This window comes from Mastigoproctus giganteus, chromosome 12 (genome assembly GCF_048544385.1).
Source record: "Mastigoproctus giganteus isolate SK-2022 chromosome 12, ASM4854438v1, whole genome shotgun sequence".
NCBI lineage: Eukaryota > Metazoa > Arthropoda > Arachnida > Uropygi > Thelyphonidae > Mastigoproctus > Mastigoproctus giganteus.
The window spans coordinates 62,501,477-62,528,872 of record NC_143586.1 but is presented as its reverse complement, the minus strand read 5'-3'; the positions used below and the strand labels follow the sequence as shown (position 1 = coordinate 62,528,872).

The 27,396-nt window shown below is 38.1% G+C and overlaps 1 protein-coding gene and 2 non-coding genes across 4 annotated transcripts in view; 2 read left to right on the top strand and 1 right to left on the bottom strand.

The window, feature by feature from the left end:
- The window catches only part of LOC150077105 (regulator of G protein signaling 7-like), a 154,381-nt gene that overhangs the window by 112,921 nt on the left and 14,064 nt on the right, over nt 1–27,396 (top strand). The window contains exons 2-8 of one of the 2 annotated variants that reach the window (XM_090386691.1): nt 6,703–6,799; nt 10,167–10,217; nt 17,135–17,241; nt 23,310–23,361; nt 23,609–23,750; nt 23,876–23,957; nt 25,003–25,077. In XM_090386691.1, coding sequence (XP_090242817.1) covers nt 6,703–6,799; nt 10,167–10,217; nt 17,135–17,241; nt 23,310–23,361; nt 23,609–23,750; nt 23,876–23,957; nt 25,003–25,077 — 606 coding nt within the window. The remainder of the gene's footprint in view (nt 1–6,702; nt 6,800–10,166; nt 10,218–17,134; nt 17,242–23,309; nt 23,362–23,608; nt 23,751–23,875; nt 23,958–25,002; nt 25,078–27,396) is intronic. The other variant, XM_090386692.1, reaches the window with a different exon arrangement.
- On the bottom strand, nt 15,816–15,886 carry TRNAG-GCC (transfer RNA glycine (anticodon GCC)). The gene has a single exon. It is a non-coding gene; the product is annotated as a tRNA-Gly (tRNA).
- On the top strand, nt 16,252–16,322 carry TRNAG-GCC (transfer RNA glycine (anticodon GCC)). Its single transcript has one exon. It is a non-coding gene; the product is annotated as a tRNA-Gly (tRNA).

Genomic DNA, 27,396 nt, shown 5'->3' with positions numbered 1-27,396 from the left:
AATATTGAGTACAGACCCAGTAATAAAAGTAACAAAAATAACATTAAAGAGAGAGGGGCTAATCGCTCCTCTTAATTGACCGATTATATTATTCAGGAAGTGACCATATTGATTTAACTGATTGTGTCATGCACATTATACTAATACCTAAAAGGGACCCACTAAGAACGCTAGCCCTGGGTTTCCAAGAACCTAGATCCGCCCCTGAGCGCAATGACGATAGGGACCAAGAGATCTCTGCTGCTTTTAAAAGTATAAAATTCAGTTGGCATTTTCAACCTAGCTACGTAGTATTCCATCCTCACTAACAAGCTACTAAACACATAAAAGAAAATATATTTTCAAATCTGGAAGTTTTTTTTTAAATATCAATCTTCCACAAAAATAAATTATTTAAAAAACGGATTAGTTTGTACAATATCAACTGGAAAATCGGCTGTTTTCATCGTCGTTCGACCTATAAAACATCCCTGGCGTCATCTGGGGTTTTATGTTCTTCCCTTGTGCTGCAATTGGTAGAGTAAATCGGTTTACAAGTTCGGTCTCAATGCACAGCCTTCTTTCATGTTTTATGGTTACAGCAAGCAACATCTGCTTTCAGTAAGATTCCAATTTTGTTCCTCAAACATTGTAAGCCTATTTCTTCGTAAACCATTTTGGAGCAGGGATTTGCTATCATACTTATATAAAAGAATGGAATTGCACAGTTCTCTTGTGATTTTTGAATTGGAACAGCACTAGTCGTTTACTGAGGATGTCATCTTTGTATACGCGTTTATCAACACACAAATACAAGATAACACTGAATCCGACACGAGAATCTTTTTTGTCCCTATAATCCAGATCATCCAATGTTTGGAATTGTACCAGTTTTAGAATTGGGGTGATGTGCTATGTAGGATACTGAGAATCGGCTTATTGTTTCTGTCTGTAAGAATAACATGTTTCAGTTTCTTGGATTTCACTTTCACGTACAGCCCCACCTAAAAGTTTGGTGGTACACGTTTCATTTTTCTTCATTTTCAAAGTTTCTATTAAAATGGGACCAACCTTTTTTTGCTAAATTTTTATTAAAAGATTCTCTATTATCTATAAAAATCAAAAAACTTAAATAATGTTTAAGGAAATATTTAAGAAGTTTCTAGAATATTTCAGAACGATGTAGAAGATTTCTAAATGTGCTAGGACATTGTAGAAGTTTCCTGGACGGATGTTGTAGATGATTCTAGGGTGTTTTGCAATAATATAAATTGAGGAGTAAGAGCTGTAACTTATAAAATCGAATACCTGTCATTCCGAAAGAGTGTTTGGTGTAAGTTCTATGTATGAGCACAAGATAAGACCATAACACTGATTTCTAAACGCAATCGGCGACGTACTGCACCTGAATTCAGAGCTGAGTTCAATAGGAACATAGAAACTCCCGTGTCTATGTCCACTGTTAAACTTCGTCTTAAACAAGCAGGACTTCATGGTCATGTAGCGGTCCGAAAACCCTTATTAAAACCGGCAAATCGAAAGAAATGGTTGGCTTGGGCTAAGAGCCATCACCATTGGAAAACTGAAGAGTGGAATAGTGTACTGTGGACGGATGAATCAAAATTTGAAATTTTTGGATCCAAGCGGAGATTTTGTGCGAGAAGATCAACTGAAGGAAAAATTGTGCCACAGTGTTTATTGTCTGCAGTCAAGCACGGTGGTTATTCCATCATTATCTGGGGTTGTTTCTGTTTTTCTGGAGTGGCTGACATCGTCAGAATTGAGGAAATTTTAAGAAAAGAAAGCTATAAAAACATTCTTGAACATAATACAATATCCTCTGATCTTGAACTTTGTGGAAGAAATATTATATTATAAGACATTGACTCGAAGCACAGCTCTAAGCTGTCCAAGGACTTTCTAGCAACTAAATAACAGGAGGAGGTATTGTATATTCCGGGGTGGCCACCCCAGTTGCCTGAACTAAACCCAACAAAGCTTTTATGGGTTCATCTAGACCGTCAAGTCCATGAAGTCTGCCCGTGCTGACAAAATTTTTGAGAAACCGTGCAGATCGCTTGGAATAATGTTAGCGAAGACACTTATATGATTAATTGCTGGCATGCCACGTCTATCTAAGGCAGTGACAAAAACTCATGGAGAATATTTTGATGAAAAATCAGTATAGTTATTAAGATTTAATCATTTTAATATTTTTGCTGTAAATTTTTCAATGCTGAATAAAAATCTTAAAATACTTTGTAGTGTGTTTTCTAAATAGATGGAATTTCTTCTTCCAGTTTAATTAGTCATTTGTTTAAGAGATGAGTCTGCTAATTGGTGAGTCAGGACTAACGGGTTCTTCATTACACAGATGTTTGTGGCGACATACAGGCAAAAGAAGTTGTTCAATGTGAGCTGCCATGCTGTATACGAAAGCAGCTTTCAAAGCCCTCTATTTAATTGGCCTTCTTTCACAACTTGGCTGGGTTAGTCGGTCTCAGGCGAGGGTAGCATGGTTCTTCCTCTCAGAAAATTCGGGAGAAAAAACTATGCTATCCTCGTTCAGCAAACAGAAAATCGACCACAGAACACGCAATTTACAGACAGTATACATGGAGCTATATGGTCTTAGTTGGTGATGCTCCTAAAACCCTACTACAACATCTATTCAACGTGATGCAATGCCAGGGCAACTCGTTAAGAAGGCAAGTTTGTTCTGCTGTGAGAATTACAAGCATTTTAAATCCTGCTGGTGCAAAAACGGATGGAAGGAGAAGATAGTCGTTATAAATAGCTACGAATGTAAATAAGTTCAGATGTTTTTGCTAAATATTTACTGAAATGTGCTTCTCTAAAAAATTGCTTAATCATTAGGTATACCACCCCAGGAAGTTTTAAAATGCTTGCTACTGGATTTTCTATGCCATCTAGCAATAAAATTAATTTTATGCAATCAAAAATGGAAGGTATAGAGTCACATTATTTTTAAAACGAACTAAATAGAGTTCTAGGTTCAAAATGATGAAATAGTTAATGTTATTTAGCCATGGCGATATTATAAAAAGAGCAGGGCCGGATTAAGAGAATGTATCTAATGTATCAGTACGTTTTCTATTAAGAATACACAGGAACTTCTGGGAGTCATCATGGAACAAGTAAATATGGGATGTGTTAAGGTAACTAAGAGTAAGAACAGGTGCATGTATACTTGCATGTACACCAATACTATGAGCATAGTTAATAAATTTGATGAATTTGAAGTGTTGGTCAAGACATCAAAGGCTGATATTGTTGAGATATCAGAGACTTGGTGTCACACAGATATAAAGAATGCAGAATTGGAATTTGGGGCGTACAATGTGTACAAAAAGGATAGACAGGACAGGAAGGGAGGAGAGGTTATGCTGTTAGTTAAGAAACACAAAATCTAAGGAAGTGCATCCAGTTGACATGGGTGGACAGTGCAATGTTGAGTCAGTTTAGTGTGACATGAACACTAGGAAAGGGAAAATGAGAGTAGGAGTGTGTTATATGTAGGAGAGTAGGAGAGTGAGAGTGTGTGACTCTGATGAGTACAACGAACAATTGTGCAGAGAAATAGAGTGGGCCAGTAAATCAGAATGTCTTATAATGGGGGATTTTAACTTCCCAGATATTGATTGGAACTTGTGAGTTGGTCACTCGCACGCTAGCAAGACTTTTGGGGATTTATTGGATGATTGTTTTCTACAGCAACGTGATCGAGAGGCAACCAGAGAGAGTAATACTCTTGATCTGATTATCGGCAGTGATTATTCCTGCATTAAGAATTTGCAGATAAAGGAACCACTGGGTGACAGTGATCACAGTGTATTGATATGGGATTTACTTAAAGATGAAACTACCATCAGGGGTAAAGGAAAGGGTTTTTGCTTTCGTAAAGGAGACTACAGTGGTCTGAAGCAGTTTTTAAATTCTATACAATGGGACCTACTGATGATGCAACAGCAAATTCTAAATGGGAAGCATTCAAGGAATTAATATCCGAAGCTACTAGGCTTTTCTTACCATGGGATACTGTTCAAGCCTTAGGCCCAAATGGATATTAAATGAACTAATGACACTAGTGGCAGAGAATAAAAATGCATGGGATACATATAAATTATCAGGCAACACAAAAGCCTGTGGTAGATATAAACTAGTCTATAATCAAGTCACAAATGAGGTTAGGCAGGCGAAGACAGATTACGAGAAATCTTTGGCAGAGGATACAAAGAAAAACAGCAAAGACGTCTTTACTTATATAAACTCTAGAAGGAAGGGGGTGAAACAGATTGGTCCACTTGATATCGATGGTTTGACTGTTGATGGTCCAGCTCAGATAGCTGACAAACTGAAGAAATGCACCTGGTGTGAATGAGATCTATCCAGTTATATCAAAGCAGCCAGCAAAGGAAGCAAGCAAATCCTTAGCCATAATTATGAGAGCATCCTTGGACTCAGGGGAGGTTCCCACGGACTGGATATGTGCAAATGTATCTCCAATTCACAGAGGGGTGATAAAAGGGTGACACGAGTAATTACATACCTGTTAGTTTAACTTCTGTTTCGGGGATAATAATGGAGTCCCTGGTTAAAGAAGCATTGCAGGATCATCTAGACAATATTGCAGTAATGATTCAGACACAGCATGAGTTTGTTAAGGGGCGGTCTTGTCTGAGCAATTTGATTGAATACTATGATATGGTCACAAAGTAACTGGATAAAAAAAATAATTCTGATATCATATATTTGGATTTCAGGAAAGTTTTTGATACTGTTGCACATGGAAAACTACTGTACGAATTGTAGCAGTATGGCATTAAAGGCAAGTTGCTACTATGGACAAGGGGATAGATGAATGGCAGAAGACAGAGAGTGGTAATCAATGGACACTGCTCATCGTGGATTAACGTTATTAGTGGATCCTCCAGGATTTGGTGTTGGGCCCGTTGTTGTTTGTATATTTATCAATGATATTGATGAAGGTATATCAGGCTTAATGTTGAAGTTTGCAGATGATACAAAGGTTGGCAGGGTTGTTAATGACAGAATGCTACTGGAATAGGATCTAGAAAAGTTGGGCAGATGGGCTGAGAAGTGGCAACTGAAATTTACCATTGACAAATGCAAAGTACTGCATATGGGTAGCAGTAACCCAAGATAAACGTACCAACTGTGTGGTACTACACTCAGAGTCGTGTAGAATGAAAAAGACCACGGGGTAATTGTGCAGTCAGATATGAAGTTTTCTAAGCAGTACATACAGCCTGCCAGAGCAGATCTTATCAATGATATATAGGGATTTTGCTAGTAGGGATAAGGTGGTGATTATCTCCTTGTATAAGGCAATGTCAGGCCACACTTTGAGTACTGCGTACAGGTCTGCAGACCTCATTTTAGGAAGGATGTAGAGTTGCTAGCACGAGTACACAGAAGAGCAACAAGACTGGTGAGGGGGAACAAAGGGGTACTCTTACGAAGAAAGGCTTAAGTTCTTCAAATGCAGCGTCTGGGGGGACTAGGTACCGATTGAGCTGTATATGGCCTTGAATGGTTTGAGCAGGCTCAATGCTGGTTTCTCACATGTTTGTATATTAATGTTAGAAGGACACTATATATCCAGTTAGGCGTGGGCCATCAGAACAATCAGTCTTGTTGCCTCGATATAAAGATTACAACAAGAGTGATTTTTCTGCCGTAGAAAGGAATGTACCTCACTGATCCACTTCATGGTAGCGGTGGAATCATTAGAGATGACCCAAGCTGGTCAATTTAACATGTATCTCTCACGCAATAATCTACTTTTCAGGGGAAGAAGGCTGTTTATCTAATCTCATTCAACATTAAACACTTTCTTGTGTAGTAAGAAAACTTTAGATAAGAAATTATCAGATTTAAAAGTAGCCTAAAGAGGATAATGATGTCAACGGTAGTGGAGTCTCCCTTGAGTTCTGAGCTAAGGTCGTTGTTCTTTCCAATTTTCATTAATAATATGATAGTATTAGCTATAGTGATAGAACCGGGGAATGAACCCAACCAGCTGTATAGAAAACGTCAATATTTTATTCGATTAGGGGGTATCAAACATCCTAAATGAATAAATCCGACTGTTAAAATTCTCCAGTCGTGGGGGAGGGATATTCGAACTAAATATTAGTGATGCTGTTGTAGTGCGCACTTTTATAGCCCGCATAATTTGCATGTACTGGAAACTTAAAATCGTATTTTGGAGTTACATTTTAATCATGTTAAATTACGTAATTTCGTTCTAGTAGATCTTGAAAAGGAAGCTTTACTCGTCTCTGAATATCTGCATATTAATGACAAAACGAAGTTAAACTTCATGTAAAAATGTACGCAGTTGTGTATAATAAAAAAATGGTGATAACTTAACTTTTGGACACCAGCGTATTTGAAAGATGTTCTTATAAGCAGGTATTGAATATTCTGACCTGAGGATGAACGTAATATTCAAGAATGAAAAGGATATTGAGATAAACAGGATATTCTATGCATTTTTTGATTTTAATGCGTAGAATATTTCTTATTGTACATAAAAGGAGACCTTGAGGAATTTTCTGTAATCATAAAATGCTTTCATGGAAATTTCATTTTTTTTATGATTTTAGGCCTTCAGTAGTTTTTGATATTATAGTTTCGATGAATGACTGAATTAAATTTCTCTTTATTTTTTTATAGATGGAAAAAATAGTTCAGAAAATGCAAGACGAACAGCATGGAGTTCCTGTGAAAACGGTGAAAAGTTTTATGTCAAAGATTCCCAGTGTTTTCACAGGTAAGTAGCATCGCTAGATTCTGGTTAGTGGTGTTTATAGTTAGTGGTTAACGGGCTCAACACATAAAGCAATCTCCAGATGGAACTAGTGTACTCAATATGTTTATGCTGTAATTAAAAACATTCTGAATGATTTCAAATGGGCCTTTTGGAGAAAATATACGCAAAATACTGAAAAATTAATGATGTCTACTGCTTTGATAGATAAGATAGCTTTGCGAGTTGAAAATGAAACAAAAAAGAAAAACGAATACGCAGTTATAAGCGAGATAATCGAATCTTGCATTTATGAAAAATGCATTCAGACATTGGAGACTGGAACAACTCCAAGCGTGTTTGACTTTTTTTTTCTGATAACAACGGGTGACCCAAAGTACCATTTACAACCTTTTCATGCGTCTTGTATAAGATAAGCGGAAACATTCAATCGATCACTGAAGACCGCATCATTCCGATAGTGCAAAATCGTAAGCATAAGCAATAAATGCTGAAGCCTTGTTAAAGGTCATGGTGGTTATTTTTCCAGTTCTATTCAATGCTATTCATAGAATTTGGTGGGGAGTGCGATATCTCTGTAAAATTGGTTCCGTTGATGCTAAAAGTGACTTTGCAATCTCTGCATGGTTCAATAAAGTTGCGAATTAAAGAATTATGGTTCTATATATGATCATTTTACTCTTAAATTTTAATTTGCCATCTAAAATAATCGAAAATTTCGTTGCTACTTGACTAGACTTTTTTTTTTTACCCCACAGCCCTTATCAATTATCCCTTAATGTTTGCTGTTTAATTAACTTAAGGACTAAAAGCGCTGTTGGAATCTGTGGGTGAGGGATGGATCAATTTGCACGGTAAACTCAAGTATTTCACAACCTCCAAAGTACTTCGTTCTGTTCGAATGTTTGCTGCTGTTTTTGATCAATGCTAATGACTTCTCGGCTTTCGTTTGAATTTTTGTTCACGTGCCTGCCTTCACTTTAAATGTAAGTTCTAAAAAAATAAAAAAATTCGGATCATAAACGTGAAGTGAAAATGCGAAAGTAAAATTAAGAAACTAAAAATAAAAAATTTCTTTTCTTTAAAAATTACCGAGATAACTCAATGGTCATTATTTATAATGTTTGATAATTAAGTAGCACGATTAAGTTAATTAAAAAAAAACAGATGTTAGAATGAAATATATTTTTTAATATTTTCCAAATTTATCGCCTGAACCAGCTACACACTGAAATCTCTCGTAGAAACTTGTTGGAAACGTTTATAAACGCATTTGGGCTGACTGCCACCCAGTCCTTTGTCATAATTCTTTTAATGTTCTCTCACCATCAAATCATCGTTCTTCGAGAGTGGATTTGGTTGTGGGAAACAAGTAGTAACTACTGTTAAACTATTAGCCTGTGTATCACCCCTTCAAGGGTTTTCCTATTCGCCTAACACTGCCTCGATGGCATCAACAAATATTCTTGCGCCCCTTCTATTTAATTGTATTCCATTCCTGTAAAAACATTTTCTCATGTATCAAGCACAGGCCATGCTGAGAAAAATTCTATTCTGTGAGCCTTGCACAATCTCTCTGGATCTGAACTGATTCACTAGACTCTCATCATGTGCTCACTTCTATGATATTTTGGCAGAAAACTAGCAAAAATGGCTTACACCACTGCATCCTTCCTCTTTCTAGCATTACCATCAGTACCGAGTGACTTTCCAATAGCAGCTCTGCCATAAATTTCACTTTTATGAAGTTCTCGCCGAACTGTTATGATAGAAACTCAATTGCTGAGACTCACATTAAGTTCTGCAGTTATTTTTGGTTTTATGTTTTCGGGGTACAACCCTTTTCAATGTCCGGCGGTCTCTTTCAATCGGTTTCGATACACTTTCTCTGGATACATTAAACATTTAGCGGTTTTAGTAACCCTGCTAACCGTGCACCCACAATATGACCTCTTTGGAATTCAGATAGCTCGGTTATTTTCTGCACGTACCGTTTATCTAAATAAATATCAGCTTTTATCGTATTTTCTCCAGAGTGCCACAGGTAAGACAAAAAAAATCGTTAAAGAAAACATTGGTTTTTGTTCCATTTAAACTCATTTAAGTTTTGTTATAATTTCTAATTTTAATCTGGTTTAAGTCTGGTGTGATTTCAAATGTAGACAGAGGTCAAAAAATCGAATAATACCAGCATATAACTCAATTGGATGGATAAGACGAATTTTGGAGTGGGAAGCCCCAAATAGCAACAGTAATTAACAATAATACTTTTTATAATTGATTATGATATTTCATTTGCTGACAGAATCAATCGACCAATTCGAAGAGATATGAGCTATTCTTTAGGGCTTCCAACTTTCTATTGATTGCCTCTGTTGTTAGGGAAAGAAAAATTACTCTTTGTACCCTTCAACGACATAGTTATCGAGCTGCATCTTCTGTGCTAAAACTTATTGGAAAGTTTCCGTGCGAACTTTTAATGTATACTCGAAGGGGTCATATGTCATCCGTTCTTGCTTCCTAACTGCGTACACTTTGTCAGTTACGATTAGCCATCAATGAAAACGGAAGGTATAGGAGACGGGTAGGGTCAGAAGAGCGAGAGAACTGAGAGGGAATCGTAAACTCTCCTCTGAGCTTCGACTATCTCTCTTTGCACAGCATCTTCACTTCTCTCTGCCTCTGTGTAAACGTGATGGAAATCGATAGGCAGTATCGGAGCATTTGTTTTAACCCCTTGAGACCTTATTTTCATGTGTTTCGTTATCATGATAGTACAGGATCGCGTGTTGTTTCTACATATTTTCTAGATGGACTTCTCCCCTCTCTGTCAGCCTAGCGGTGTGTGTATAATAAACTTCGAAAGCAATTCTTTTGACATTCATTGACTTTTGCTTTTAACATTGCTAAATATAAGTACGTAGCCATCCAACAGAACCCGGTCTTTATTTTAAACTGCTGAAAGTGGTAAAAGAATCATGAATGATGTACCTTTATAATAAGCATTAGTTTGATTTAATTTTAATAATAAGAGAGGAGTAGGAGAGAGAGGGGCCAGTGCCTGGCTGGTTCTCGATGCCCTGTTCCAACAGAGGACGCTCTTTGAAGTAGTAGAATACTGCAACTCATTGTGAAGATGGAGAACCCTCGGTATTCAAATAAACAGCACTTCTCTGGCTCATTTCAATCTAATTAAGATTACTCGATTCTTTGAGGTAGTGCAATACCAAGGCAAATCGCAATAAAGATGTATCGATTATATTTATTGACAAGCATAATTCTATATTTATTAATAGACTGCTAGTTAAATACTGTAACAGCACTCCTATTATAAAATAATTAATTATACGTTGTGTTTATTTTATCTCAGGTTCGGACCTAATTGCTTGGATGATGAAAAACATGGATGTGGAAGACCAAAGTAAGTTTTTATAATGAAACGATAAACGCACATAAATTTCAGTACCTTCATTTATTTCCCTTGAGTGTGAAAACAGAATTATCCAAAACAAATCCCTCCAATCAAAGCTTAATAAACCTCACCTGAACTTGTGTACTCGCGAGTAGTACAGTGGATATAATCAAAGTCCTTCCCACAGCGGGTGTAAAATACCCAAGTTCGAATCCCCTCAATGACGTGATAATTTTATGAGTCCTTTTCATAATGTGGATGAGTTAGTTGGTCTCGAGCGAGAGGTGCATGGTGTTTTCTCCCGGAAAGTCGGATTTTTCATCCAGCAATATGGTCTAAGTCACTGATGCGCCTAATATCCTACAAAAACACCCTTGTAAGTGTATCAAATATGCGTGAATAGAATCTGACATCGTTTAGCTGAATTCCCCTATACAAAGAAATAACTTGCAAGTGAAGAATGATCGTAATGACCATAATGCAGTTACCTCATCCACGAATCTTCACGCAGCACAAAAGAGAAGTGCGTTGGACTTTAATCATTATGACGCTCTTGACATATCGATTCTTCTGTTCTTCTATTCATTCGAGCTTTTGTGTATGTAACAGAGCTTATGGTTACTATGGGTTACCGAGGTTCACATAAATAGCGTATCAAATCAAAATGTCCTAATGAAACTTAAACAAACAAAGCATTTCGCTTTTCCCAAATAGGCTCTTTCCTCGAAGCACTTGTTGTAAATGAGCTATTCACAAAGAAAGGGCGTGTCACTCTTGCAATGCGAGGTTAAAGCAAATTATTCTCTCCTGAAGTTTACTGGTATTTCACAGAATTAATCATGAGTAATGAAACGTTTGTCACTTTGATATTTAAACAGACTTTAGTGGGAGAGTGGGTGGGTTCGATGAATAACGTGAATTTTCATTTTCCACGGATATAAGTGCCCTTCTGTGCTTATTACCACGCATTTTAGCGAGTAATCATACTTTCTGCGATATAAAGTTGTCAATATTGGCAGTGGAAGGTTACTTTAAAAATTGCGTCCTATCTTTGTGATCACTCCACTACTGTACAGTAGCGTATCATTCGAGTTATTAATATCTGAAGGGGTTGAAAGGTTATTCACCAATCTGCATAAGTTTACTAAGCGTCCACATGTAGGCAAACAAGTGACCACTAAGTCTCAAAACAGCTGCTCTTCCAGTTGATTTTAAAATAAATAGGATTCACCTTTTTGGCGATGCTATTGACCAAAAAGGAATCACCTTTTTGGTCAACTCGTGAATAAAGCGCAGCTATTGGGAGTCTAAGCCCAAGCCTTAAAGCCGGTCTCTGTCACTGGAGGGCCCAAAACTACCCCAAGAAAAAAAACTAAATAAAGAAATGCACTAAATTTTAAAATAATTTCGATGCCTGCGCTGCAATATAAAGGCGCAACCTTCATAACTCTTATGGGGTGTTTTTTCCACACAGCGATCGATTAGGTGGTTTCGCTTGAGGGATATTAGTACTCTTTTCCAAGAGATTCGGGTCTTTTATCCCACAGAATACGCACTCTGATCATACGCTCACTGGCTAAAAAATTAGAAACCTTTTGCAATTGGCGTCAACAGATAATTAAACGTGCGGTAGGCAAATGCAAATCGCCGCTGTCTTGTGTCCACCACCCAAACGGCTGGAGCTGGTATCATGGTATGGAATATCTTCTTTTGTTAATGGTTCCGCTCATACCGTTAAATAGCCGCGTTATATCCAGTGGATATCTTTCTGTCGTATCAAACCAAATTCACTCTGAAAATCTTAATTTTACCCGGATTGCGATGGATTCCTTCAAGACAACAAAACTATCTATCATGCAGAAATTGTATATCTGAATGTTCCTGGAAACATTTGTCCTGGCAAGCCACTTAATTCTTCAGGTGTGAATCTAGTCGAGAATGTCTGGGATATGCTTGGAAAGGACAGTTCGACTTCACAGTTCTCTACCGACCACAATACAACAGGTGATAAATGTCCTGATAGAATAATTGCCAAATTTGTAGCTAGACTCCCTCACCTAGTGGAATCTGCTACGACGTGTATAGGCTATAATCTTGATGCTAAGAAAGCTCCAGGTCCTGATGGTATTTCTCCACTTGTTCTCAAACTAAACAAGGTCTTCTAAACAGCTTCCATCTGTTTTTTAATTGGTTATCCAGTTTTCTCTCTGATCGCCCACTGAGGATGATGGTAGATGGCTCTTTGTCTTCTAACTTCTACACTAATGCTGGTGTCCACCAAGGTTCAGTTCTTTCCCCCATTCTTTTCCTCTTGTATATTAAATACCTTCTTCCATTGACTGGAAATCAAATCCATAGCTTTGCGGATGATAGCACATTGCATTCCACTTTCCAATTTGAGAAACCTTACCCTGTTCAATCAGCTTCAACTTCTCGAATATCCGCTACCAATTCCTTAAATGCCGATCTCCAGGTAATTCTCCAGTGGGGCAAAGACAACTTAGTTGATTTCAATCCTTCTAAAACTCAGTCTTGTCTTATATCTCGCAAAAAGATTCTTCTGCTCCTATGCTTATCTTTGGTGACACTCTGATTTCTAGGCAAAAGGATATATCTCTTTTGGGGATTACCCTGACTTCTAATCTCTCTCTCTTGGCACAAGCACATTACAAATATTGCTTCCTCTGCATCTAAAAAACTTGGTTTTCTCTTTCACTCTCGGCGTTACTTTTCTTCCAAACAGCTGCTCACTCTGTATAAATCGCAAATCCGCCCTGCCATGGAATATTGTTCCCACATCTGGGGTGGTGTCCCCAGAACCTCTCTCAGGCTTCTTGATTCCATTCAGAAGAGGGCAGTTAGGTTAATTAATGATTCATCTCTAACAGAGTCTCTCCACTCGCTTTCTCATAGACGCACTGTTTCTACTGCATGCCTCTTCTACAGATACTTCCATGGGCACTGTTCTTCTGAATTGTCTTCTATAATTCCCGCTCTCTCTTTCAAAACAGTCCGAACATGTGCCACCACCAGCCATCATCCATTTACTGTCCAACTTCAAACTCACAGAATCAACTTTTCATCTTCCTCGTTTATTCGTTCAACTGCCGTTTTCTGGAACAACCTTCCTTCGTATGTCTTTCCTGAAAATTACAGTCTACAGAAGTTCAAGTCCAATGTCAACAAATGTCTTCTTTCGTCTTCTCAACCTCCAACCCAAGCAGGGTACTAAGTACTATAGGTTCTAATACCTCTCGTGTTTGGGGTTTTCGTTAAAAAAAAAAAAAAAATCGGGAAAAGGTAGCTCTACTAGATATTGAATAAAGGTTTCTAATTATTTGTTCAGTAAGTGTGGAATACGCACAATTTAAAGACTTCATATAGTAGTGCCTGATAGCCTTCATTGCTTCAGTGTACATTGTAAACGCCCAGTCCCTCTCTGATGAAATGAAAAAGCTCGTCAGTAGTTGGAGTATACAGATGGGAGTATATAAACAAAATTTTAAACTTACTGCAGAGTCAATTTTACCTTATTTACGTATTTGATTCACCATCGTACACATGTATTCGTTAAATCTTTCTTGTTACTTAATAACCTTTGTCGATTGCAGTAGCCTTGCCAGTCACCTTCACCGGGTCAAGGCCAACTTGGACCATTATCGTTGAATATTGGCTGTTGCGGTTTCTGAGCGAATTACAATTCTAACGACAGGGCGCTTAGGAACACCACGAGCTCTTCACTCACTGTCAGTAGCCTTCTATTTGCACACTCGCGTGGACAAATTTCGTGCGCAATTACTGCAACAGTTTCTATGAAATCACAAATGTCAGCTTGTCTTCCCGATGCGTGGCGCTTCTGTTCTTGCGTGAACTTGGAACGTCAGTCAAGGGACGAATAATCAGATGTCAGCACAAGAAACGGAAGGAAATAATCGCGTCACTTGGAGGAAGCGTAATGGAAAAAATCCAGCACGGTCAGGTGGAAAAACGCAAACTTGTGTGTGTCACATTCAACTGCGAAAGAGAACAGAAAATATTCGCTGACATCAGTGGAGAAAGAAGACCGTTATTCTTCTGGGAAATGTGCTAGGAATTTAGAAGCCCAGCAGTTCGTAATCATACCTTATGATGCTCTCTGGAGTCGTTTGGAAGGAAAATTGAGCAAATGAATGACTTAATCAGGCTATTCGGGGGCGACAGTAATCATCATATCTAAAACAAGAATATTGTACAAACAAAAGCAGTCAGGTGAGAACACTTGTTATCCGACGTACTTCAGTGACCTGTAACGAATAAAGTAGTAATAGTAGGAATGGCAAATTATGCAAGAAAGCAAACTTACATTAAAAAATCACACACTTCACCCATTCTTACCTTCCAAGAACTTGTCAGTTTTTCCTTGAATTTATTCAAACTATCCACTTCCGCAATGGAAGACTATTCCAGTAATCAACCACTCGCTGGCTGAAGACAAACCTCGGCCATTTTTCCTGCAACTATCCTTCCTCAACTTAAATTTGTGCTTCCTCGTGTAGTCGCAGCAAGAGGAAGAATGCCATTCACATTCAACTTGCTCAATCCATTCAGGGCTTTAAACACCTCAATGAAATCACCCCGCAGGTGCTTAGTATCCAGACGCTGCAGTTTGCAGAAGTGAAGCCTTTCTAAATATGAGCATCCTTTTGTTTCCTTCACCAATCTGGTTGCCCTTCTCTGCACTCGTTCCAGCAGATCTACATCCTTCCTGAAGTGACGCCTCCATATCTCTATACAATATTCAAAATGCGGTCTAACCATGGCCTATATAAAGGGACACTCACCTCCTTATCCATGCTAGCAAAGTTTCTGTATATCATTCAGAAAACCCCATGAGCTGTCCTGGCAGCGCGTCTGCACTGCTCAGAGAATTCATGTCTAACTGCACTCTTACCTCAGGTTCTTTTCATTTTCAACTACTTTAAGTGTAGTTCCACACAGCTGTTAAGTAACTCTGAGATTACTGCTACCAATATGCAGTACCTCGCATTTCTCAATGTTAAACTTCAACTGCCATTGCTCAGCCAATTGGCCTAATTTTCCTAAACCTTATTGCAGTATCATACCGTCATTACTCACCCTGCCAACCTTTGTATCATCTGCAAACATTAAGCCTGATATACCTTCATCAATGTCATTAATAAATATTGAAAACAACAATGAGTACAGCACTGAATCCTGGAGAACTCCACCGATAACATTAGTCCACGAAGAGCAGTGCCCATTGATAACCATTCTCTGTGTTCTTCCACTTAACCATCCCTTTATCCATAGCAGCAACTTGCCCTTAATGCCACACTGCTCCAATTTGTGCTTTTATATATGTGATGTCAAAATTATTTTTTGCATTCAGTTCCTTGGTCACTGAATCACAGTAATCTATCAGATCGGTTAGACAAGACCCCCCTGCCCTTGTGGGTAGCACAGTTGGTACACTCGCCGAAAAACAAGAGAAAGCCATCACGCTTTACACTAATTTGAATCACTACAGTAATATTGAAAGCCCATTTTAACATATAAAAGTTAAAAATTTGAAGTTGTAGAAATAAAAAAAAATAATATGTAAAATTTTGCATCGGCCGGGAATCGAACCCGGGCCGCCCGCGTGGCAGGCGAGCATTCTACCACTGAACCACCGATGCTACACCAAAGTTACAAAAGTTTTCTCTTTTGTAGCTTTCAGATAGACACTGAAACTGGTTTCTCTTGTCCATAAAGAAGTGGAGCAGAACTCTCCAAAGTAGCCTCCGGTGGTTCGGGTCCATTGGTGCTATACTATAATTGGATGTTTCTGCAGACAAGACTTGAGATTTAAAGTCTACTTAAATTAGAGATAGAAGTAAAATAGCATTTTTTTAATAGTTTTTAAAATAAGAAAATACATTTATAAGAGCTTTTTATTATATATAATTATACATTATAAATACATTTATTTATAGTGTATAATTATATACATTTACTACTGGAGTTTCTGTTTACAAAGGAGGAATCTTTCAAAAAGCACATAGCATCGGTGGTTCAGTGGTAGAATGCTCGCCTGCCACGCGGGCGGCCCGGGTTCGATTCCCGGCCGATGCAAAATGTTTTTTATTTTTTTTTATTTTCTCCAACATTCAAATAAATGTATATTACATACAAGAAAAAAACGTTCCATGGAAAATTGAAATTTTCTGGAATTTGAATTCCGAAGGCTCAAAAAGGATCTGCAAATGCATTGATATGGCCCCTTTCATTATACTGCTTTTACTGGGGATTATGTTTCGGTTGTTTTAGAATAAAGGTCCAAGCAACTAAGACCACGAGGAGTCAAATATATCTCTTTGTAAATTGTAAACATTAATACACTTCTATAGAGGGTGCACAAGGTGGGAAATTACCGTTTTCTACAGTCGTCTCCCTCACTCAAGGTCAGAAAATTCAATTTTGGGTGCCTTCCTTATCAGCAATAATAATCACCTCCTTTGGGAATAGCGCATTCTTCCTTGAAGATTGCCGTTGTGTTGCCTGATGCACAAGAGTGAGCTCTGGCGTTGAGTTGGGCTGCTGAGACCTTGGCTGGGCTCCCAATTTTAATTCCTTCGAGGGCATCTACCCTACTCTTCTCTTTAAACTCATAAACGCCCATCAGAACGCCGAGTTGGCGCCTAACGTTCCAATTCAGTTGTCTGTGTGTGTTCTAAAGGACAGTTTATTTATTTTGGGAATGGATTTTAATCCTAAATTACTATGCATACTAGGTTATTGAGAAGCTGCATAAAAAAGGAATTTAAATTCTTAATATAAGAATATAATCCACTTATAATCCAAGTATATTTCAGACTTTCTCTAACTGCCTAAAGAACTTTAGAATATCTAGCTTCAAATGAATTTTAAATTCGTTTCTTTTTCAGCGGAGGCACTGCACCTGTCACATCTAATGGCAGTCCAGGGCTATTTCTTTCCCATTGAGGATCACATCCTCACCGTGAAGGCCGATGGCACCTTCTACAGGTTCCAGGTAGGTGATTGGCATAAACTTGCTATATCATAAAATACTTTAATAAAAATATCTTCTTTGTTCAATCAAAGAAGTCTTAACTTGTACTCAACCTCCAGCGATACTTTAAAAAGTGAGAAATTTTCTTAGAATATTCTCCTACATTTCAGAAAATTTAGTTTAAATTATCTCCATTAATTAAACAGTTAGGAATTAGCAGAGTTCGTGTTTATTAAGCTCGATCGTGGAGTATGTGATTACATGCTAATGGAAATGGGTTTTATTGAATCAATTAAAGCATCCGCTACATTTCTGTTAATTGTCAAAGATTTAATTAGTGAAAGCTAAATTAACAATTAAGCTGAATATATTTTAGAAATCCCAGTGAATTAATCATGTATCTCTCCTAAATAACACGCCTCCTTAATTAAACTAGTCGTAAGGAATTATAGCAGCTAAGACACCATCGTGGAAAAATGTATCGAATCTAAAAGAAATCCTCGCTGTCTTTGGACAAACTTTTCTATAATCCAACATCCTTAAAAACATAATCGATTATTTTTTTCCCTAAGAAATACCAGGCTCATTCTAATAATCTTAGATTTTTAGGGAAAATTGTGTCTGTTCTGCAATGTTAATACAACGAAGGCTGTTATGTATCAACGCTTAGGGATTAATTTGTGTCTTGGGCGTATTATAGATGTTCGTTGTCGAGTTGAATAACGTTGATCCTCTGTGGGAGGTCGACCTACTTTTGGATCCTTCTCTTGGCCTCGTTTGCGTCCATTCTTTGCTACGTCACACGTGCTGTGACACTTGGGAAGTCCAACGCTGTTAGGAACTAGTAACTCTGCTTCTAGCAGTAATGGATTCTTCTTCTTGTTTTTACGGTTACTTCCAAGAAACGTATTTTAATAATGGGGTTAGCCGGAAGAATGGAATTAAATGAATTGAAACCGATTGGAGACAAAAAAACACCTAAATAACTTTACCAATAAAGACGGTTGGTACGACATGGGAGAACATCGAATTTGAAAGTTAACTCCCAGAGGATAGTCTTGTATTTAATCAACTAAAGGATTTCCAATTCTCTAAAAGCGTTTTTGCCTTATTAAGTCAAAAACTCCTTAATCAAGAACGTAGACAGTTACTAATAAACTTCAAAACACAGAAGAGCAAAGGAAGTATTCTTTTTTCTTGGATTACTCAATCAAACAGAATTTTCATCCGACTTGCGTTCCTTTCATCCGTAAGCCCACTAATCGCAAAGTACCGATCAAGACTTCAAAGCTTCTTAAATGATTCTGCCTTTTGTGGATAAAGCTGCCTTCGGACCAACTTTGATTAGCAACATGTAAGCGTCTACCGTCCCTACAGACCTGGTTAAACCCCTGTTTCTATTTGGCATTGCCGACTCTTGTGCACGTGCCAGCAGTACGGAAAAACAGAAAGAAAGAAAAAAAAAGAATAGACAACGGTCGGTGAAAGATAAATAGTGATTGAAATCCTAGTTGGTTCTAAGTAATGCGCTTTGGACAGGAGGGGGACTTGGGCAGTTAAAGTTTCTAAGAACATTCAGGAAGTACCACGTTTTAACAATTTTCGTGAATGTCTCCGAGGAGTTTTAGCATCAATTACATGAACTCTATCGATCCAAGTAAATGCCAGTCTCGGAAATATAGCTTGGAAGGATTTAGTGGTAGTGAGGGCGACGGAAATGCAGCAAACCACACTTGGTTCTTCTGGGAACTGGGGTATTTGTGCGTGTCCTGTAATGGGTCACGTGATTAGAGCGCTGCAGATTCTGAGACGATCTGAAATGTCTTTAAATACCAGAGAAAATGACTGAAAAGTTGCACTGAAGAAGGTCCCTACGAGAGATCCTTGAATATCTCGTTTAAATAAATTCTAGACGCTATAAACTCTAACCGGAAAGCAAATATTTGGGTTTATTCAGCTAGACATGACACGCAAGAGTTTATCTCACTTGAAGAAAAAATTCTTAAAATTTTATGAATTTAAGTTTCAATGATTAGATTAATTCTCATCGTCTGAATGACTTTTATTCGTGATGGAAAAAAATAAATAGATATTTGGTTGTTGTTGTTGTTGGGTTTTAGGAGCATTAGCTAAATTGCCTTTCTATGTTCTATGGTACATTTTCTGTTTGCTGGAAGCAGAGAGTTTCCGGGAGGAAAAACCATGCTGCCCTCGCCTGAGATCGACTAACTCAGACACGTTGTGAAAAAGGCCCATAAAAATTTCTCCCGTCATCGACAGGACTTGAATTCATCTTTCGACTGTGCTACCCATGAGGGCATTGGTATATGTGTAAGGTAGGGCGGCACCTGAACATGAGTTCATTGAACTCTGCTTAATTTGGTGGTAAAAAGAGTCGGACCACTCTTGACGAAATAAATCCATTGTAAGCTGCATCATCTTGTTGAAACTATATACGGGGTATAAAAACTATTTCTTCGAAGTTGGACAAAAAGGAATTGTTCCACCATGTTTTGTTGATTATGATGCAGTTGACAATTACAGCACATCGCACAATAACGCGATTTGGATGCATTTGTCTCTCCTTCAATCTCAGAACTTCCTTCAGTCCATAAGGCAATCCAAATCAAAATTAGCGTCATTGAATATGAAAAATTATGCTATGATATTTGAACAAGTTGAAGTTTATATAGTTATCAGTTATGCTGGTGTAAGTGGCTCAATATAAGATTTGTCTTTTCGGGAAATTTTCTTGTAGATTTTTAAGATTTTTCTGTACGCTTCTTGCTTCAGTTGTTTCCAATTTCTCAACAAGTGGCATTTTTGTCCAAGGGCTGGGTTCATCTTTATGAATCTCTTAAAATAATACTACAAAACTTTATTTACGGTAATTAAAATTCCAGTCTGCAACCAGAAACAAAGATTAAATAATTAGAATTAATATCACAAAAGTTTTCTCCACTTTAGCCTCGGCAGCGCTTGCTCCAATAATTTCTCAACTAACCAATCAACCAACTTTTAGCCCACAGCTAGAGTGGCTAAGAGCCCTTATTCTTCCAGAAGGCAACGATTCCATTCTGATTTGGGGAAAACTTTAAAGAATGCACCAATCCAGAGAGATGGAAACCCAACTGATTATGCCTGGGTGTGGAGGATGGCTGGAGAAAAGCCAACTGTTGGGCTGTATCATCTTGATAATACATTAAGGTGACGTTTCAAGTATCTTACCGATACCCATCATCAGACCAAGCTGTTGGGGAAACAGAAAATAGAAAGAGTTACAAATGTGAATATTTTAGAATATTACAAATGCCAATAATACAATTACAATTACCAATAATACAATTACAATGTGCAAATTCTGGTTCTAAAGTATTTACTTTTTTTAAGTTTTTGAATTGCCGTTACAACAGAAAACAGGAAATCTAAGATAATTGCAGAGATTAAATTCTTACCTGCTGACAGATTCTTTTTGTCGATGCTCCCAGAAACTGGATGTTCATACAGGCAGGAGGCACTGCCAGCAGTTAATTTATAGGAGAGGGATTAACTCCATTAGCCAATAAGATAGTGCCAAGTTTTTATCCTAGATCCTTAGAAGCCTGGTGTGATCTTTGCTCCCATACTCTTAACATCAGGGTTAGTGTGCAGGCTGCTTCAGGATCGTGCCGATACCTATCATCAGACCATGCTGCTGGTGCCAAGTTTTTAACCTGAGTCCGGAGTCCTTGTGTAGTGGAAGACTGGGGTGACCTTTGCTCTCATACTCAGACATCAGAGTTGGGTGCAGGCTGGTTCGGGACTTGTTAATACCCATCATCGGACAATGCATGACCCCTCATTAGTGGAGGCAGCATGCGTCTGGGGTTGTTTTTCATGGTTTGGCTTGGGACCATTGGTTGTTTTCGACAAAACCATGATGTTGAAGTCTGTTTGAACGTCCTGGAGAATAATGCATCCCCTTCATTGTAGCAATACGTCGAGGAAAGCCCATACTTTTATCAGAAGGGCAGCATGGGATGTTGCTCTTTTGATACATGATGCTCGCGTTGTGACGGACTGGTTTAAGACATAAGCGTCGAAAAGTTGGACTGGCCAGCAGAGTGCTCTGACTTCAATAGAGAATCTTTGGGATGAACTGCATCACTGGGTGCGTATAAGGAGAGACCACCCAAAAGACACAGCTGAACTGGTGGCCTCTTGGAAGGCTGAATGCCAGAAAATATTGGAGGACATTTACAAAAAAAACTGATGGAGAGTGTTCTACGGAGACTTGAGGCTATCCAGGCTAAAGGTTTCAGCAACCGTTATTAGTTTTCCTGTAAATGAAGGAAATGAAGGTTATTTTCTCATATGCAAGTGTCTGTATATTAATCGTAGGGCAGTGTATTAACTTGTGTATGTGCTGTACATATTTATAAACTGGATGTTTCGATTGGCCTTAACTTATTATTATTATTCTGTTGAGTACGGTAGGTAGAGTTTGCCGTTACTGAGTCTAGCACGAGTACTGATAAACCCTTAAAGATTCGTGGGATTATGTTCAGGTTGGTATATAATTATAATAATCAAAAAAAGAAAAACGCTTTTAACGAGTGGGCCCATCATAAAAGTTCAAAATTAGAATACCAAACCCTAAACTCGACAGTATATCACGTGACCGCTTAATCACGATAAACCCAAGATGGAGTTCTGGTAAAAACCAACCAGACAGCAAAAAATATACAAAATCCAGAAAAGATTCTTAGAGTTTGGCTTGACAGAATACGTACCATTCATGTGACGATCCACATCGGGGCCAGGAGGGGAAGGAAAGAAAGAAAGAACAAGAGGGAGTTCAGTAACACTCCAGTCTAACGACTGGTGTTATTCATTTGTGATCCAATCCATGGTGACATTTCTATTAGAGTTCTCCTTACTCGATTACGTGGAGAACTGTAAAATGGTCTTTTTATCTACACCAACACGTGGCAAGACTATGAACAGGTTTCAAAGATGCTGTCTCGGGGGAACTTTACTTGCACACTCACGTACCGTCCATTACATGACCGGAGTATTTACATGGGGTGTCTGGTAGCGGCACACTGAAGGGTTCATGCTTCAGGTTTTCACAAAATGCCAGCAGAGATCTTGTAGTATGTGCAGAAGGTATACTCGGAGTGGAAAGAGGGAAGAGACAAAGAGATTTCCCACTCTCTCCAGAGGATTAAGTGTCGTTAGATACTGATCACGTAGTGGAAACGCGCCACACAACACAATAAAGTATTCGTTGAGCCTGGAAGGGTTAAAAGAGTAACTTTCTTTTCCCTTCCTTCAAAAGGCGACTTAAAAGAAACACCTTTCTAAAAAGCCTAATTTCAGCGTAATCTGTTGTTGTAAATTAACAACAGATGACTCTAATTAAGCGATGAAAATTAGCGCCATCATGTTCCGGATTCAACTCTGACTTGAAGTACTTATCTTTCCAAATTGCACAACACTTGTCTGAATGTCTAGCCGAATTGCACAACACGCTACATTACCACGGTTGCATGAAATTGAAGACTAACTCAATTGCATACTACATTATGTTACCATGGTTACATGACATTGACCGTCTAGGCCAATTTCATGTTACACTACGTTACCATGGTTACTTGAAAGTGACAACTGTCTAGGCCAATTGATATTACACCACGTTACCATGGTTACTTGAAAGTGACAATTGTTGAGGCCAATTGCATATTACAATACGTTACCATGGTTACTTGAAAGTGACAACTGTCTAGGCCAATTGCATATTACATCACGTTATCATGGTTACTTGAAAGTGACAATTGTTGAGGCCAATTGCATATTACAGTACGTTACCATGGTTACTTTAAAGTGGCAATTGTTCAGGCCAATTGCATATTACAGTACGTTACCATGGTTACACGAGAGTGACAACTGTCTAGGCCAACTGATATTACACTACGTTACCATGGTTAAACTGGCAACTGTCTCGATGATGTTGATAAAAAATATGCGTTTCTTATCATTTCAATCCAGAATTTAAAGTTCTGTTTTATTTTCGATCACTTTAATAAAGTACTCAATTATCCTTTCAGACTCCATACTTTTGGCCTTCCAATTGCTGGGAACCGGAGAACACAGATTACGGTAAGTGTCACGTGTTTTATCTGACAAAGTTTCCCCTTTTTTTTTTTTTTGCCTAATTCAAAAATTATTTTTATTTCGAGTAGCGAGATATCTTTCGATACAAATTAAAGAGTGCCTGTTGGTCCTTACCATTTACTTTTCAACACGTTAGCATTCTTTGACATTTCCTCTCATTGATCCAGCTTTTAATCAGACTGTCCGAGTGTAATCCTTCAGTTCTGTAATTAGTTTCTCTTTCTTTCATCAGCGGTGTACCTTTGCAAAAGGACGATGCAAAATAAGACTCGCTTGGAACTGGCCGACTATGAAGCGGAGAACCTAGCCAGATTACAGAAGATGTTTTCTAGGAAGTGGGAGTTTATTTTCATGCAAGCAGAAGCCCAAGCCAAGTAAGAATAGTGAAAATTCTATTAACAGCCATTAAAAGGCGCACGTTTCTCGCTACACCAATTTAAAACTATTGTGAATTTTAATGCAGTTAACCACATTGTCCTAACTCCAAATTTCTTTTCAGGGTTGACAAAAAGAGGGATAAACTAGAAAGGAAAGTGCTAGACAGTCAAGAAAGAGCTTTCTGGGATGTACATAGGCCCGTGGTAAGTATCAACAATGAGGGTTCATTAATCGCAATCCTTTCGAAAAAATAGTTAAGCTTATATTACTCAATAAAGGAAAATTGTTAAATTCTGACGCTAAATCGGAGGCCACTGAATCGAGATTTTCTTGTATTAAGCAATTTTTCGGTTATTAAATGGGTGATCATTGAAATTGATCCCCTAAAATGGCGGAATAACCCACTGGAGGTCTGCCACTCGTTTGGAGAGGCCTGGATTCGATCTATGACCTGTTGATCGATGGCCGTAGGAATTTCTAAAAAAACTCTTCAATCGAGGCAGTGTCAGCCGATTTCAGGCGAAGGGCATACGATTCTTCGTGAGTTATTCTGGCTTTTTCAGCCTGCACATATAATAATCTTTCAGCCTACACAGAAAATAATAATCTGAATTTTTCATCCCTTTAATGCAATGTACCTTCGCCATTTTGGATATAGCAGCAGACGTATCAGCATCAACGCCCTCTGATGCATGAATTTCTACCAATGAGAATATTTCGAATTTTATATTGACCAACAGCAAGAACAGTGCTTTACAGTGCAGTGTATTCAAGCCGGAAGGAAAGAGACACGCTAATCGCGCCCACTCATTTATTCTGACACCTACAATTGATTATCCTGATAACACTAAAGTGTCCACTTCAGCATTTCATTTTAATTTTACAATTCAGAATTTTCATCCCTGACAAATGAGTAATTACTTGCGGAAGACAAAACAACAAGCACAATTAAACTATCTCTTAAAGAATAAACTATTGACCCGATATTCGAAATGCGATACATCCATTGTATACAGATGGTTGAAGCAGAAATTTCTTCGTCTGCTTAAAAGCAGGATAATTTGGTTTATCTCCATTTGACAATTTCACAATGCGCGCGCGTCACCTTTGTTATTTGCAGAACGAAATGCCATAAAGCGCAGTCATTGTTTAAACAGCGCGCGCGCGCGGGTGCAACAATATGTAAAATGTCATTTGTAGCTGGGCAGACGACTTAATTTTTTTTGTCTTTTGGTTTTCTACTTTCAGCCTGGATGTGTAAATACGACAGAAATTGACATTAAAAAGGCCTGCAGAATGAATAAACCAATTAAGAGTTCCAAAGTAAGATTACAGAATTTTTCTATTATATATAGTTGCTGTTTTATTCGGTTAAATGAAAAGAAAATAAGATTTTCTTTAGAACATTAATAAAATTCTCGAGGACACCTTCCCTGGATAGGAAAGGATTCGATTTCTCTCTCTCAACCGAATACTTCTTCAAATATTTCTTCCTCGATAGTGGAAGAAAAGTTGAAGCCAATCGAATACCGGACCACTAATCCCATAATGTTGAAATTTATTGAATCTTCCCTGACTCTCCCTCTCAATTTTAACACCCTCAGTTTTAACTCGCACCCTAAATTCTAAAAAGGAATTGCACACAAATGCCACTCGCGTGGCGTCTGTGGGATCCCTCCCCTTTTTTTTTTTTTTTTGTTTTAATTATAAAAAATAATTGTTAGGTTTTTTTTTTTTTAGTGACTTGAAAATGATCTATTAACTATGATTTGCTAAACCCAATTCAAAATATTGAGTTCGAGTCCCGTCGATAACGTGAGGAATTTGGATGGGCCATTTTCACAACTCGGCTGAGTTAGTCGGTCTCAGGCGAGGGTAGTATGGTTTTCCCTCCCGGAAACTCGTGTTTTTCGTCCAGCAAACAGAAAATTTACCACAGAACACACGCAATTTACAGACAATACTTTCACTTTAATAAAGCCCTCCATATCCCCAAAAATAAGAACTACCAATTTAATATCTGTAATATCATTAAAATTAAACACTAACTTCCCTCAACAGCTAACAGGCTTGTACATGTGCATTTTGTACAACCAGACTCTTTGGTGACTTACAAAACGTGTACCCACCAAGTTTTAAATATGTTATGTACACTCCCAGAACTATTTTCAAAGTCCTAACTAAAGGAACAGGATTTGCAATCCCAAACTGCCAGAGCCCATCTACTTCCATCGTATTTCATGTTCCTTTTTGCTTTCCAACTACCTTATATTTTTAATTGTCTTGAGCCATTAGTTAACCGAACGCAATAACGAGATGCTATTTTTCTGCTTTATCATTTTATTTTATTTTATTTTTTTTTTTGCCTCCACAAAGTTTAGCACCTATTATCCGCTACTTTTCCAGGAAATTAATTTTCTTACCTATCCTGGACTGTTCGTCCTCTCATACTTAATTCGATTTCTTCAACACACACTTTTGTAATTTAGTGACTCCAACTTTCGACACACGAGGTCGCTACAGTATACAACCTATATTAACCATCATACGTCTTCAGGGTTTCTTTTGGCCACATACTTCGTCGGTTTCTGTAAGTTACTTATACTATTCTTTATATTTCTCCATTTATCTCTTAGTAACTTTTTCTTTTTGCTTTCCGCCTCTGTTGGGTCAGCGTTCACCATTATCGGGACTTTAGGACTAATCCCTTTAACCAACAATTTCAAATTTCCACACCACTACCACGGTGTATCGAGCATATATTTAATGTCAGAAACAGAGGCCTATATATTGCTGTCTTTCCAATTATTTCAATGGTTGACCCCTGAAGACAACATTGAGGTTATGAGTTATACAGCGATTTGTATTTTATTTTTTCATATTTTTTCGTGTTTTCCGTAGATCTAATTGCAGTTTTAGTCTATATTTGCGTATGGGGAAGACTACTGAAATTCTCCATGATGATTCTAGAGATGAACAGTCATTTGTTTTCTTGAATATAGTGAGGCCTAATTGTCGCTGCAGTGAAGAAGACAGTACTCTAATATTGTGGGGGCTGCGTGTATTATGCACATCAGTAAGAGTGGTACAATGTGACAATAAGCAGAATCCAAATTGTATGATGAATCTGTTTACCTAAACAGCTGAAACGGACATTATTTCTTCTTTGCCTACAAGAAGTCCACTAAATAAGTCCGTGATAAACGTGCCCACGCATCCAGGCGGACTAACTGCGGAAAACCTTCCGAATCTTCGAGCTATAAAATTTGTTTTCCCGCTGCGTCTTTTTTCCTCCCATTTCCAAGCCCCTCGTGACGGTCTCAACAGAATGGAACGTGCTGTTTGCGTTAAATAAGGATTTATGACGTACTTCGGATCGAAACCGTTTTCTTTGCGTGCCAGAACGTGAGAAAAATAGCTTGCCATCACTCACATAAAGACTACTATCCGAGACAGAACGGCCCAAAGTGCTTGCGGATGGTCTCGTGAGGCTGTCTGGTTGTTCCCCTTTCACCTCAATTCACATAACTGATAGCCCTCTGGTTGCTCGTCTATTTTTCTTCTAGAGGTTTCCTTCTTCCGGTGCGTTTCTTCAAAGATCATTAAACCTAATGTCGTATATTCATTAAAAATGGCACACCT